Genomic DNA, 15,346 nt, shown 5'->3' with positions numbered 1-15,346 from the left:
CTCGGGGTTTCCCTCCATGCTTCCCACTGTGAAACAGAGACACACATACACGAAGGGGTGTAACACGTCTACGAACAGTGTAGCAAAACCAGAGCTCAAACACACACCCAGGTGAAAAATTAAAAGACCACCAGCACCTGAAACCCGCCCTTGCCCTGATCCCTTGTAGGTCAAACCCCCCTTCTCCTACCGAAGCGACCACTGCCTACTTTTCGTGGCATTTTGCTTGCTCTTCATTCACAGTTTTATCACCTAAGGAAGCGTCCCTACACGACACCGTCGAATTCTGCATGTTTTTTAACTTGACAGAAACTGGAGTCACCAGTGTGTGCGTTTTCTCCGCCTTCTCTGGACACTCTCAGCAGAGGGTGCGGGGACTGAGTTCTAACATTTGCAAAGGTCCCCGACAGGTCACCTAAAGGCATCTCCCAGTTCTCAAAGCCGGATAACGGAGTTTACAGAAACTCTGATTCAACTGCACGGCCAATAACGGCGATCACCTCTAGGGTGGGGGAACTAGCTCAGCGGGAGACAGGCTTTGCTTACCAAGTGCAAGCTGAAGGACAAGTTTTACCATTGGTGCAATGCAAAGAATCATTTTCTGAAAAACAGGGGAAGAGTATCTTTAACACAAATGGCATGACATTAGCACTTTAGAAGCACAGAGAGCTTGATGCATTATCATGCAGGCATTCAACAGATAATGACGAAAGCTATTTTTAGCAGTGTAAAAAGAATGTGCAGTGAAAAGACCAGGCTATGACGTGTATATACACGTTATGAGGATAGCCACGGAAAAAACACATACATGGGAAAAAGGAAATAGAGTTGACCCTCAAGCAACAGGGGGGTGAAGGGCACCAACCCCCGCCCCCCCCACCGTACTGCTGAAAATCTGCATATAACCTCCGACTCCCCAAAAACTTAACTACTAACAGTCTGCTGTTGACTGGAAGCCTCACCGATAATAAAAGGTCAATTAATACATATTTTGTAGATATGTTATATACCTGAACCTTAAATAACCTAGAGAAAAGAAATGTTAAGAAAATCACGAGGAGAACACGTTTACAGCCCCGCGCTGCATTCACCGCACACGGCTGACACTGTGTCGCTCACGAGTCAAGTGCACGCTAAAATGCGGCGGTTGTGTTGAAGGGGTGAAATTACGGGTGAGCTCTCCGTTTCTAGAATGCTCGGACGTGCAGTTACGCACTCTCCTCCAAGTGCCGATTCTCATACAACAGCGCAATGTTACTGGTTTGATTACAGCTCACTCGTAAGACTGGGGTAAACAAGCTTCCCCAGCACAAATCAGTTATGAAAGATCTTCGGGAGACCCACGTAAATGGACCTCTCGGAGACACAGCACCTAACCCACAAGTGTCTCCGGTCCATATCGAGCTTCCCCGGAATTAACCAAGCATCACATAATTTCCCTTCGCGTCTGCTGAGCACACAAACTCCAAACTGGTCAGGAGCCCTCGAACACCCCACCGAACACCTGCTCCACACGCAGAAACGGCCAACGTGCTCTCCTCCGGCAACGCAGCCAACAGAAAGCGTGAAGGGTGGCGTCAGAGTCCCCTGTGAGTCAAACGACAGGACGTGCATCTCGGGCCATCCTTGGCCCCCTGCGCTACAGCGTATTTTCATCCTGACTATTTTAACAAAGAGCATCTACCCTGAAGTCTGGTTATGGTTTTTGAGTGCTTCTATAATAAAAACACACAGAGAGCGAACACACTGCAGTTCTTCAGAGGGTAACAGGATCAGGAGTCACGGTCTCCGCATACCCTGGGGTCCAGGCGTCCTTCCTGTGCCTCCGGCAGGCCCTGCGTCACAGACAGGCCACCCCTCCAGTCTCTCCCCAGCAAGCAGGACGGGCAAACGCCTCTTTTTGTGTTGCCTTTTTCTTAGGAAGGAAGAAATAATACCAAAACAGAATTCCCCCACCCGGAACACATCACTCTCTTGCTAACCACAAATTCTGGCAAAATCTGTTCTACACAATAGTGACTCAGTTAGTTCCTCTTTCTTCAAATTGACACATTTTACCTTGCAAATTGCGTATGTCTGTATGTGAGGGAGAGTTTAAAGACCAATAAAGCAAACTTAAATAATATTTCCACAGCTACCGTTATCAAATTAAAATGGGATACTATCCCTAAAAAAAGTTTCGATAAAAATTCTTTTGAAACATTTAAGCCTTTTCTACAGAGCCGATCCTACTCTAGATCCTGGGAGGTAAAGAAAAATAAGTTTCTGCCTACTGGAAGTTTACAACCAGAACGTGTGTAGTGATGGGGAGGAGGATGGCCAGGAAGAGTTTTTTCCTGAATGCAAACAGCACTCTGAGGTATAATTTAACCCAAATGCACACATCTTACATGACAGCTCAATGAATTCTGACGAACATACGCCCAGAGAAGAAGCAGGCGAGGGGCGGTGGCTGGGGCCGAGAGAGCAAGGAAACCGCCCAGGCATGCAGAGAAGGTGGGGGCCGTCTGCAGGAGCTCAGATGATGAGCAGAGCTCAGCCATGACCCCAGAGAAAACCAGGAGGCAAATGGCCGGGAGCTTCCTAACCAGATGGAATGTATGGAATGCCGTCAAGTGAGCCACTCCAACAGAAGTGAAGCGGATTCTCCCCTGTTCTAAAGACAAGTTTAGGTCCATCGGATTGCGGAAAGCAGGGCCATAATACACCGCGGTTGTTCGTGTGTATCTTTATCAGGGTATGATGCAAGCTCAAAAACTCAAATTACACAGTCAAGCATGCGTCACTCATGCCTTGCCATTCTTACTCCATGTCCCAACTGCTGCGCTTTAGAACCTCAAAACAGGCCCTGAAACGAAATCTCACCCTGCACAGAGAACAGAGTGCTCCCATAGGATACTGTGAGACAGTAATAACGTTAACATAAAATTCCCAAAGGGTCTATGTTCAAATGAAAAAAAGAAATGCGACAAATCAATAAGGAAAAAGACACACTCCTAAGAAAATGGGCAAGAGATATGAACAGTGAGCTCAGAGAGGCCGCACAAGATGAAACTATGATAAGAAAATAAACCCCACTAATACTAGAGGAAACGAAGTCCAAACAAAAATGAAACACTTTCTGAATGTAAGTCCGAAGGGAGTTTATAAGAATGGTAGTTAGCGTCCAGGTTATGAGGAAATAATGTTCTTAATACAGCATGCTGCACTCACAGGAATGCCCCACAGAGCATAAGGTGTGGGTGTCCGCTAAAACAATAGCTGTGCACATCCCATGAGCCAGCCACGCCACTGCCAGGGCAGCTACTTGTGGGAGGCACAGTAACACCCCCCCCCCCCCACCCAGCAGTCCACAACCTAAGCCCTGGAAACTGAATCTGTTGTTTCCATGGTAAAAGGGAACTAAGGTAGCGGATGAAATTCAGGTGGCCAACCAGCAGACCTTAGAACAGGCCACAGGCTAGGGATTATCCAGGTGGACCCAATATAGTCCAGGGATCCTCAGAAGTGGAAGAAGTAAACAAGAAAAGGGGAACCAAAGACATGACAGCATGAGAAAGACGGGACCCATGGCTGCTGGAGAAAGGGGACCATCAGCCAAGGAATGTGAGAGGCGTCTGCAAGCTAGAAAGGCCACAAAATGGATTTTCCCCTAGGGCCTCCAGAAGGAACGCAGCCCTGCCCACACCTGAGACTAGCCCAGGGGAACCTACTTTGGACTACGGACCTCCATTCAGATCCATGAGACAGTAAATGTTCAAGCCGCCACGTTGCAGTGATTTGTCACAGCCCGGCAGAAAACTGATCCACTGCCCTAGGGGAACACGGCGGGCACCTGTGCGCAAGGGGGTACACGTTTCCTAAGCACGCATACATACAAAATAGAAAAACAGGACACACAGAATCCATCCCAAACCAGTAACAATGTCGCCTCTGGTAAAAAGAAGGTGACGGCAATCAGTGTGAGCCTTTCACTCAATTGATAATTTTCTACTTTTTTTTTAAAGAAAACACGTTTGTCCGCATACTGCTTAATTGGAAGTTAAATTTTTAGGGAGTTACCATTCACAGATTAAGCTTCAAAGCATTAGAATGTGAGACTCTTAATGCTGAGAACCAGGGAACACAATTTTCTCTGACAATCCCAAAGGCACTACAAAGACCGAGACCTCACAGTCCCCACAACTAATACCAGGAGCAGGGTCTGCCTGTGCAGACAGAACACCAGAAAAGAAAAACTTCATGCTATATCCCTAAGCACGAACCCTTCATCAAATCAAAATCAGCCTTGGCTAAAGTGTGAGCCAGACGTTCACGGTCTACAGGCAAGATTCAGTCTCAAAACCTTAGGTTTTCTGACTCCAACCCACCCAACCATGACTACCACCTGGACATTCCTCCTTAAAAGTGGGCAACTCACTTGCCTCTGGGTCCTATTTATCCCAGTGTAAAAAAGGTCTGTTCTCGGGCGCCTGGGTGGCTCAGTCGGTTAAGCTTCTGCCCTCAGCTTAGGTCATGATCCCGGGGTCCTGGGATTAAGCCCTGCATCAGGCTCCCTGCTCAGTGGGGAGTCTGTTTCTCCCTCTGCCCCTCACCCTGCTCGTTCTCTCTCTCAAATAAAATCTTAAAAAAAAAAAAAAAAAGTTCTACCACTTCCCCTGCTTCATAGGATGGTCAAAAGGTTTTAAATGGAATGAAATGACAGGCTACATCCCAACAGTCCGTGAACCCCACTTTGAGACTCAGTCTCTGTGAACACAAGTGCTACACTGTCCACATGGTGAGCACGCCTAATAAAATCACCACGACCCCAAAGAAGGCCAACTACCATGGTTATTCGTGGTGAAGTCACAAGGAAGGCAGGCTCAAGAGCTCGTGCCATCCACAAATGGCCAGTGGGTGAGTCCTGCATGACACATCCACCACAGTACCCACGTGTGCAAAGAGACCCCGGAGCCACCAACACATCCAGCGACTGTGAACTGCTTCACAGTCTGAGCGGAAATAAGCCAATGCGGCCTCCCTTGCCCAAGAGTGACCAGCCAAGGGGTCCAGGCTGGGGCGAGGTATGGGTGAGGCTGACTGCCCACGCTGGGCTCAAACGTGTGACCTCGAGAACACAGTGTTCTCATCAACAGCAGAAGCCATCACATGCTTCCCCTTACACAGCTACAAATGAAATGAAAAATAACTAAAAACCAATTCTGGAGGTGGAGGACTTCTTTCTAGACGCAGACTCACCCAGGAGCTTTTATACCAATGAGTCCAGTCCAATGCCCACCCCCCAGCTGCTTCCCTGCCACTCCCCTCCCTTCTCTCCCTAATGAATAAACACTCTGGGAGCGCTCCAGAACTCACTGGAAGCACAGCCCCCTGGGGACACCTCGCCAGACACAACCACCCAGGCGAAGCCGCTCAGCCTTTTGCCCCCCCCCCCCGCCGACCCGCGCCAAGCAGCAGCAGTAACTCCTACCAACACTGCCCCCCAAACTGTTCTCCAGTTAGAGGACTAGAGAAGGGAACTTTTCAAGAGGGAGCATCCTAGAAAAGCCAACACTAGCGCACGCTTTTCCGTGTTTATGCTCATCCACTGGAGCAGAAGCACTGATAGCGAAGTCTGTCCGGTGTGCGGATGAGAACGCACAAGTCCTGGACGGCGCGATTTCTTGTCCGAGCCCCACGCGGCCGGCCGGGGCGGCACCGCGGGGAGCCGAGTCGGGGGACCGGACTCCGCCCCGAGGGGCTTGCACAGGGAGGCGCGGCCAGGACAAACCTGAGCAGGTGCTCGGGTCCCCGGGCTCGCGGCGCGCTCCTCAGCGTGGCAGGGGCGCTCGGGGCGCCAGCCGACAACCAAGGAGGCGAGGGCCGCGGGGTCCCGGGGGAGGGAGGGCGGGCCCGGGGCCGCGCGCGGGAGCAGGGGGACCGCCAGCCGTACCTGCCGCCGGCGGATCCGCCTCCTCGTCAGCCTCCGCCTCAGCTGCCGCCGCGACTGGCGCCGCGCCTGCCTCCCCCGGCAGCCGGTCCATCACGCCGCCAGTCATGTGAGCGCGAGCCACGTGACTTCCTCCGCGCCCGCCCGCCCGCCTCGCCGCGCCCACCTCGGCACGCCCCGCCCGGGCCCGGCCCAGTCACGCCCTCGGCACGCCCCTCGAGCTGCCTAGCCACGCCCACTCCGGGCCTGCCACGCCCCTTACCCGGGCTCGTCACGCCCCTTGCCTGACCTCGCCCCGCCCCGGCCACGCGGCCACTCGGAGGACTAGCCCGCGCTCCCGCCCGCGCTCCGGCTCCCCGCCGCGGGCTCGCCGCCGGCGCCGCTCGCCCACTCATTTAGCCAGTCGCTCGGCCCTTCGTCGTCACACTCACCACCTTGTCCGCTTACTCGGACTTCCGCGTGGGCCGCCCCCGCCCCCCGCGCCCCTCACTCACCCCTCAGCCCTTCCCTTAGGCTCCCCCCCCGCCCCTCACTTACACACCCATCCCCCACTCATTTGTTCCCCCACTCGCCCCTCTCATTCATGCATTTATCCACCCCGCACCCCCACTCACTCACTCACCCCCTCGCTGGCTCGCTCATTCACTCATCCGTCCCCCCCCTTGCTCACTCACCCACACACTCATTCACCCCTTCGCTGGCTCACTCGTTCACTCATCCGTCCCCCCTCCTTGCTCACTCACTCACCCACACACTCACTCATTCACCCCCTCACTGGCTCCCTTGCTCATTCACTCATCCGTCCCCCCCTTGCTCACTCACCCACACACTCATTCACCCCTTCGCTGGCTCGCTCATTCACTCATCCGTCCCCCCTCCTTGCTCACTCACTGACTCACCCACACACTCACTCATTCACCCCCTCGCTGGCTCCCTTGCTCACTCACTCATCCATCCCCCCTCCTTGCTCACTCACTGACTCACCCACACACACACTCACTCATTCACCCCTTCGCTGGCTCGCTCATTCACTCATCCGTCCCCCCTCCTTGCTCACTCACTGACTCACCCACACACTCACTCATTCACCCCCTCGCTGGCTCCCTTGCTCACTCACTCATCCATCCCCCCTCCTTGCTCACTCACTGACTCACCCACACACACACTCACTCATTCACCCCCTCGCTGGCTCCCTTGCTCACTCACTCATCCATCCCCCCTCCTTGCTCACTCACTGACTCACCCACACACACACTCACTCATTCACCCCCTTGCTGGCTCCCTTGCTCACTCATTCATCTGTCCACCCACTCGCTCACCTGCTCTCTCACACTCCCACCTTACCCATTCACCACACCACACTCCCAGGGCCCCTCGTTGCCCAGAGGGCAGGCCGCCCAGTGCTGGAAGCAGAATACCGGGTGCATTTGGTGCCTCCCCAGATCTGGAGTACAGGGCAGTAACTGTCCTGTAAGGCCGTGGAGGCTCAGGGAAGGGATGAAGGGACCCCTGGGGGGGTAGAGCCTGAGCTGATGCCGGGGATAAGGAGCTAAGCAGGAGGAGGCAGTGGCCTCCGGCACAAAGGCTCTGAGGCGTCAAGCCTCTGCAGACGCTGCAGTCCTCCTGGAGCTAAAAGTGTGGGTGCAGAAACGGCAGAAGAGGAAAGCTGCAGCACCAGGAAGGGCTCCATCAGGGAGGGCGTCCTTTCCAAAGCAAGGAGCTGGGACCTCCTGATTCTGATGCGTACCGATGCCCCCTGGGAGCTGGTTACGGTGGTCAAGAGCCCAGCCGCCCCAGCTGCCCCGTCTGGGCCCTTCCCCAGGAAGTCCCTTCAACTTGCTACAGCTACTGGACCCTGCCACGGTCACACGTCACCGCACCAGGATGTCCCTGCGAGCCGACACACAGTCAGAGACGCTCCATCTAGCAAGTGCTAGCCCCTGCTCCACATGGGCTTCCCCCAGTCACAGGGGGACCCTGCAGGATCCTGTGATACACAGCCCCCCTCTGATGCTGCTTCCTTCCGCCACCGGCCTTCCTTTCAGCTGCTCTTGCGTCAACTGATGCGCTCAGCACTTTCCCTGACTCCGCATCTCTCCACCCCCCAAACATACACACTCCCTGCTAACGTCCCCGTATTAGTCAGCACGGATCTCTGCCCCTTGCTAGATGATTCTGGTCTTTACTAAACGTCTAAGAGGTCACTGCACTTTCCAAACCGTAAAGCGTTATGCGAGCACACAGATGTTATCCAAGAATGATAGCATGTATGTATCATTTTAACACCCTTTCACAGGCCCACACAGCCTCTAGTTCAGTTCAGTTCTGGATCTTTGCGGCACTTTCCAATCACCTGGGGAGAGTTCGAATATTCTCAGCCTGGAGCCCACCCCAAGAGGCTCTGATTTAATTCATCTGCGGTGTGGCCTAGACTTGAAATTTTTTTTTTAAACCTCCCCAGGATGACCCTAACGTGAAGACCACTGCTCTATGTTGAAAGTTTTATTCCCACAAACATTGCCTGAGCATTTCCGAGGTACCGAGTTTGGGGGGTGGGGCGGGGGAGCCCAAGGATACAACAGGATTCTCACAGCAGAGCAAAGCAGCTGTTAGGGCTGAAACCTAGGTGTTGTGGGAGGAAAGGGAAACAAGCCGCAGGTTCTGACATGACCATTTCTGAATGCCTCCGGGAAAGGGAGCTCGGTCCTTACGGGCTGTGGGCTCCATTGCCAGATACCTCCAACGGTTAGAAAGTTCTTGGAAATGTGCACTGAAATGTGTCTGCCTGCAACTTCTTCAGATCCTCCGCAAAGAAGATTGCTCCTTACATTATTTCTGTTTCATTCAGGGAACAGCAAACAGAAAACCAGAATTTCTGACTTTTAAAACCTTTCAATTAATGGCAAGAATCCAATTATATTAAGACTGTTCATCTGCTGCTCGAGTCACATTAACCGCTTTCCATTTAGGAAACTGAGAGCTACACAGGCAAACTGACGACTGGGAACACACCGCGGAGTCGGGACTCGGGACTTCACGTCGCAGGTGAACACGCAGAAAGGGGCTATTATCAGCTGTCCTGCCAAAATGCAAGGATTTCCACGTCCTGCTCGGGACCTTTCAAAAGAACTATTAAAATGCTTTGAGTAATGTATCCTCAACTATGCATCCAGCTGACGTCTTTGTCGGGATAAGTGATATTATGCCGCGGTATTTCCGAGACCTGAAATAACAAGGGGATTATGTTCACCATAGTCCCTCGGAAACCCAGGATGATGGAGCGGCCGCCGTCTGGGATCTCTGCCATCGTGCCGAACGGAAAGCGCCCTGGAGGGTCCAGCGTGACACGGAAATGCTCTGGCCCAGAAGTGACCCAACGCTCCGCTCACGACTCCTTGGCCGGAACTAGTGACGTGACTACCCAACTACGAGAGAACCAGGGGGTTGACACCACCATGTACCTGGAGGACAGAAAGCCGGGAATATTTTGCAAACAGCAGTCAGTACTAGCCACACTAACCAAACTAGCATTTCCTGAATGCCTACCAATGATGTACCGGGCAATTTTCTACGTGCTTTTTATTTGGAAACTCACCGACTCCTGACAATAAATCTACAAAATAGTAGTACGATTGTCTCCATTTTCCAGACAAGTTAGGCAGAAAAGTCCAACACGCTGAGATGGCAGAGCTAGTCCATAGAAGAGCCGGAATTTGAACCGGGCTGCCCAGTGCCGGAGACCGTCCTCACAGCCCCTGTGGCATGACCCAATGCCATAAAGCCAGCAGTTGCCCTTCAACACTCTCCCCATGGGAATCCCAGTCCCCCCAGAACCTCTCGTTTGAGGAGGCTTGGGGTGCCAGCGGCCAGTGCCTCTGTAAATCATACTGGGGGGAAGGGGAGGGACTACAAGGCAGGGAAAATGATAACAATGTCATGAATAATATTGATACCCCCAAACATTTATTTATTTATTTATTTATTTATTTATTTATTTTAAGATTTTATTTATTTGACAGAGATAGAGACAGCCAGCGAGAGAGGGAACACAAGCAGAGGGAGTGGGAGAGGAAGAAGCAGGCTCATAGCGGAGGAGCCCGATGTGGGGCTCGATCCCGTAATGCCGGGATCACGCCCTGAGCCGAAGGCAGACGCTTAACCGCTGTGCCACCCAGGCGCCCCCCGAACATTTATTAAACCCTAATATGTGACAGGCAGTGTGCTAAGTGCTGAACCAGTATCATCTCACTTAATACTGTGAAGGTCATGAAATCAAACCCTCCAGGGGCACCTGGGTGGCACAGATGGTTGAGCATCCCACTCTTGATTTGAGCTCAGGTCATGATCTCAGGGTCGTGAGATCGAATCCTGCACCAGGCTCTGCTCAGCGCAGAGTCTGCGTATCCCTGTCCCTCTGCTCCTCCTCCTCTTCCTCTCTCTCAAATAAATAAGTAAAATCTTAAAAAGAAAAATCAAATCCTCCTGTGACACTATAGGATATCTTCCCAAGCACCCATACTAAAATTCCCACCTGAAGTCAAGAGATTTGCTCACATCCTCCATGAGCCCCGGGAAGGTTTAAATATCTCAAAAATGTTGGGTTCTCCTCATTGGACTTCGGACAAGCTCCTTATCTCTCTTGAGCTTCATCGTGCTTGTGTGTGAAGGGGAAGTATCAACATTATTTCAAAGGTTTGCTCCTCAAAGGGTAAGGTTTACATAAGAGACTTCTGTTAGTCTGAACGTGCGTCCTTCCCCAAACATACCGATGTGCTGGCTAAAATTTCTCCCCCCAAAGACGTTTTTAATACGTGGCTGGCATCGAAAGCAGGAAAGCGGACCGGATACAGGGAGGACTCTAAGTTACAGGAATGAACTAAAGCAGAGGCCAGATGACCCACAAAGCTTTCAGACATGATCACAAACTTAGGAGCCCGGGCTCGACGGCAGGAGGGCAAGGCATGGGCCCCCGCGAGGATGGGATATGGCCCGAACTTCCCAGAGAAGGTCAGACTGACGAGGAGCCAACCGGCCCACATTCAGAAGCAGCACGGGAGCTGGCCGTCCACCCCAGACCAAGAGTGCAAAAAGAACGACCCTTGAGGCGACACCACTCCTAGATATTTACGCAAGGGAAATAAAAACATACGCCCACCAAAAAAGGCTCGTTCCTCGAAGGCTCATTCAAACAGCTAAAAACTGGAAATACCCCAAATGTCTGTTCACAACAGCCTGGATGGGCATCTTGCCGTGGAGACACACAATGGCGTTGCCGCACGGCCGCGGAGGAGCACAAAATCCCGGGCACACACAGGGCGGGCTGTGGCTATCACAAGGGCTTCGGAGGTGGGGGATGGGTGGAGACGGGAAGGATTTCGAGAAGCATAAAAGGAAAAGCGTAGACTGCCGTGAACAGATCGTCAGCCGACATGTGCATGTTAACAGGTCGCCTGGGGAGGACTAGGGCATAGAAAATCTGCATCATCTTGGATGGCAACACCCCAACCGCCATAAACACAGAGCTGGCAGAGCTTCGCACGTGACGGGCACTGCAGGGGCGGCCTCAGAAGGAAGCGAGGAACCCGGTGCTGGAAACCGGGGGAGAAGAGGTCCTGCGTGGCTAGACCATGCCCTCCAGGTACACGGAGAAGACCCTATCCAGGTGGCCAACGATCAGCAAGTTAGGGGGCTCTCGGTCAGGGAAGTGTGCGCTGGAGAGAAAGCCCGGGGTGCGTGTGGACCTGGAAGAGGGACAGAAGCCACAAGAGTCCTCACACAGGGAGCTCCCGGGAGAGACTCGGCGTGTGACATTTCAGCAGGAGCGAACACTAGAGACAGAAGACCCGTGCAGGAGCCTGTTTTCTGACGGCGCGCACGGAGGGCCCATACGGTCCCTGAACATCCTGTATCAGCAGAAACGCGCCCAGCTTGGACGGAGAGGGACAGAGGAACATGAAATGAAAGAAAGCTGTCTGCCTCTCAAAACAACGCAGGCAGGAAACAGGCGGAAAATCGGCCTCAGCGGTAGACACGTGCTACCCTTCACGAAAAAGGAAGGAAGACTCCGGGGGGGGGGGGGGGGAGCGGTGGGCCCGGACGCTAGAACTCTGAGCCACAGACAGCCAGCCATTCCCAGACCTTGAAACCTGAGTTTGCTTCACTGGATTTCAAGATTGCTTGGGACGGCAATCCCTCCTCCCTTGCATTGCCTTCCTGTTTACATGGGAAAGTTTGTGCCTATCACACCCTGGTATTTGGGGATTAGGCCATTGGTCCTCTAGGTGCACAGACGGAGACGAATTTTGCCTCAGGATGAATCATACACAGACACTTCCCCATATCTGATTTACCTTATTTGGACGAGGAGATTTGGGATTTTGGGTCGTGCTGTCAAGGGTTGGGACTCTGGGGGATAGCGGGACGGGATGGATGCATTTTGTATATTGGATGCATGTGAATCTGGGAGCCAGAAGGTGGGCTGCGGTAGACACAATACCAGCCCCTCGACGGGCGCCTAGTCCCCAGAACCTGTGAATGTATTACCTTATAAGGAAAAAGGGACTCTGCAGATGAGTCAAGTTAAGGCTCTCTTTTTTATTTTTAAGATTTTATTTATTTATTTATTTATTTATTTATTTATTTATTTATTTATTTGAGATAGAGTGCAAGAGAGTGAACACCAGCTTGGGGCGACGGGGACAAAGGGAGAGGGAGAAGCAGACTCCCCACTGAGCGGGGAGCCCGATGCGGGACTTGATCCCAGGACTCTGAGATCATGACCTGAGCTGAAGGCAGACACTTGACCCACTGAGCCCTCCAGGCGCCCAAGTTAAGGCTCTTGAGATGGGGAGAGAGTCTCCTGAATTATCCGGGTGGGTCTGATGTCATTTCGATGTCATTGCCACTGCCAGCGTTGGGGAGAAGGCCATGTGATGTTGGAGGCAGAGACTGGGGTAATGCAGTCATGAGCCAAGGAATGCCAGCAGCGCTTAGAAGCTGGTAGAGACAGAGAATGGATTCTCCAATGGAGCTTCTAGAAAGAACTATTCCTACCAACACCTGGATTTCAATTCATTTCACACTTGTGACCTCCAGAACTGATAGACAACACATTTTTCTTGTTTTAAGCCACTGAATTTGGGGTGCCTCATGATGTTGAATTTCATACTTAAAAAATGGTTAAGTTGGTAAATGTCATGTATATTTTACCACAATTAAAAAATTATTTTTGGGGCGCCTGGGTAGCTCAGTTGGTTAACCTCCAACTCTTGATCTCAGCTCAGGTCTTGATCTCAGGGTCGTGAGTTTAAACCCCACGTTGGGATCCACGCTGCGTGTGGAGCCTACTTAAAAAAAAATTATTTTCAGTAAAAAAAAAATCACACACAAACACACAGAACTTCCTCACAAAGAAAACTCGTGGTCCGGATGGCTTTACTAGTGAGTACTACTGAACTTCTAAGGAAAACAATAATAGCAATATTATATAAGCAGGAGTGGTGTTGTTTTAACTGGTGGAATAATAATAGCAATATTATATAAGGAGTGGAGTTGTTTTAACTAGTTGAAAAATCAGTGTAACTCACCATGTTAGCAGAAGACCATATGATCATCTCATATGCAGAAAATATAAATTGAAGAAAAAATAAATCATGCAAAAAATGCCCCCCCAAAACGCAGGGGGGAAACGGACAACGTGCCACACCCAACACCCATTTACGATTATAACTTCTTCAAGCTGATAAGCAGTATCTTTGAAAATCTAAAGCTGAGATCATGCTTAACAGCGAGGAACCAAACGTGTCCCCCCCACCCCCGCCCCGTGATTAGCACTAAGGAGAGACATTCACTCTCGCTACTAGACAACACTGCCTGGGAGTCCCAGCCCGCAGACGGGGCAAGGAACGGGTATGTGGAAGTATCTAGGGGAGGCTAAGAAATCTAAAACCCCACCACCAAGCCAGAACTAGAGCCAGTGAATTTACCAAGGTAGCAGGAGACAACACCATATACCTACTCATCTGTGTTTCTGTATCCCAGCAACAGAGAGAAGCAGAATGAAATTTAGAAACAAGCCATTGCCCCCAGGCGTCTAAACCCATGGAATGCACAGCATCCGGAGTGAACCCTATGGAGACTACGGACGGTGAGTGATTCTAATGAGTGAGGGTAGGTTCACTCCTGGTAGTGAGCGCACCATTGTGGTGAGGGATGCTGTAAAGGGGGGCGGGCAATGCGTGTGTGGGGGCGGGGGGATAAGGGGAATCCCTGTACCTCCCTCCTTGTTTGTTGTGAATCTTAAGCTGGGCTAAAAAATCACCCGGAAGAAAAAAAACGAAAAACATTTCCTCAAACTTTTGCTGTAAAAGTCTGATATCCAAATCAAAGACATTAGAAGAAAATCATCTTGATACCCAAATCAGACAAATACGTGGCAAGGAAACTACAGATACGATTCCTCATGAACACAGACACAAGAATCCTTAAAGGGGCACCTGGCTGGCTCAGTCAGGTCAGCGTCGGGCTCAGGTCATGATCTCAGGGTCCTGGGATCAAGTCCCACATTGGGCTCCCTGCTCAGCAGGGAGCCTGCTTCTCCTTCTCCCTCTTCCACACTGCCCCCTGCTTGTGTGCTCGCTCTCTCTCTCACTCTCTCAAATAAATAAAATCTTTTTAAAAAATCCTTAACAAAGTATAAACGAGTCTAACCTAACACATATAAAGTGGATAAAATAGTGTGATTGAGTGAAATGCAAGTTTGGTTTAATGTCACAAAGTCCATTAAGGTAATTCAGCACATGTATTGTTTTTCTAGGACTGGCCACGGAGCACCACAATCTGGGAGCTTAAAACAACGGAAACTTCCTGTCTCAGAGCCCTGGAGGCTTGAAGTCTGAAACTGGTTAGGGGATAAGACTCCCTTGCCTTCTCCTGCTTCTGAGGTTTACTGCCGAGCCTTGGCGCTCCTTGGCTTGTAGACACATCACTCGGACCCCTACCCCTGTGGTAAAACGGTGGTGTCCTCTCCTCATCTGTCCCTGTCTTCCCAGGGCATTTCCTTCTTTTTACAAGGACCCCAGTCACACTGGACGAGGGCCACCCTGACGACCTCATCTCAACTCGATCACATCTGCAAAGACCCTCTTTCCAAAGAAGGTCACGTTCCTAGATACCGAGAGTTAGGACTTCCAACCATCTTTGGGGGGGACACAGTTCAACTCATGATACCATATTGATAGAACAAAGGAGAAAATCCATAAGCCATTTCAATAGATGCCCAGAAGCATCCATTCATGATAAAACTCAGCAGACTACCAATAGAAGGGACCTTTGTCAACCTCATAAAGGCATCTTCAAGAACCAAGAGCTAGCCACCGGGCCAGCATGATAAAACATTGAATGCTTTCAATATTT

The 15,346-nt window shown here is 51.4% G+C and overlaps 1 protein-coding gene across 2 annotated transcripts in view; it reads right to left on the bottom strand.

The window, feature by feature from the left end:
* SNX8 (sorting nexin 8) overlaps window positions 1-6,055 on the bottom strand; it is a 39,789-nt gene extending 33,734 nt beyond the window's left edge. For both annotated transcript variants that reach the window (XM_026489000.4, XM_026489001.4), the window contains exon 1: window positions 5,936-6,055. In XM_026489000.4, coding sequence (XP_026344785.1) covers window positions 5,936-6,041 — 106 coding nt within the window. In that variant the 5' untranslated portion in view covers window positions 6,042-6,055. The remainder of the gene's footprint in view (window positions 1-5,935) is intronic.
* Window positions 6,056-15,346: the final 9,291 nt, after the last annotated feature.

Source organism: Ursus arctos, unplaced genomic scaffold (assembly GCF_023065955.2).
Source record: "Ursus arctos isolate Adak ecotype North America unplaced genomic scaffold, UrsArc2.0 scaffold_2, whole genome shotgun sequence".
In the NCBI taxonomy this organism is placed as follows: Eukaryota; Metazoa; Chordata; class Mammalia; order Carnivora; family Ursidae; genus Ursus; species Ursus arctos.
Note: the sequence above shows the minus strand (reverse complement) of the source record. Positions and strands in the feature narration are given on the sequence as shown.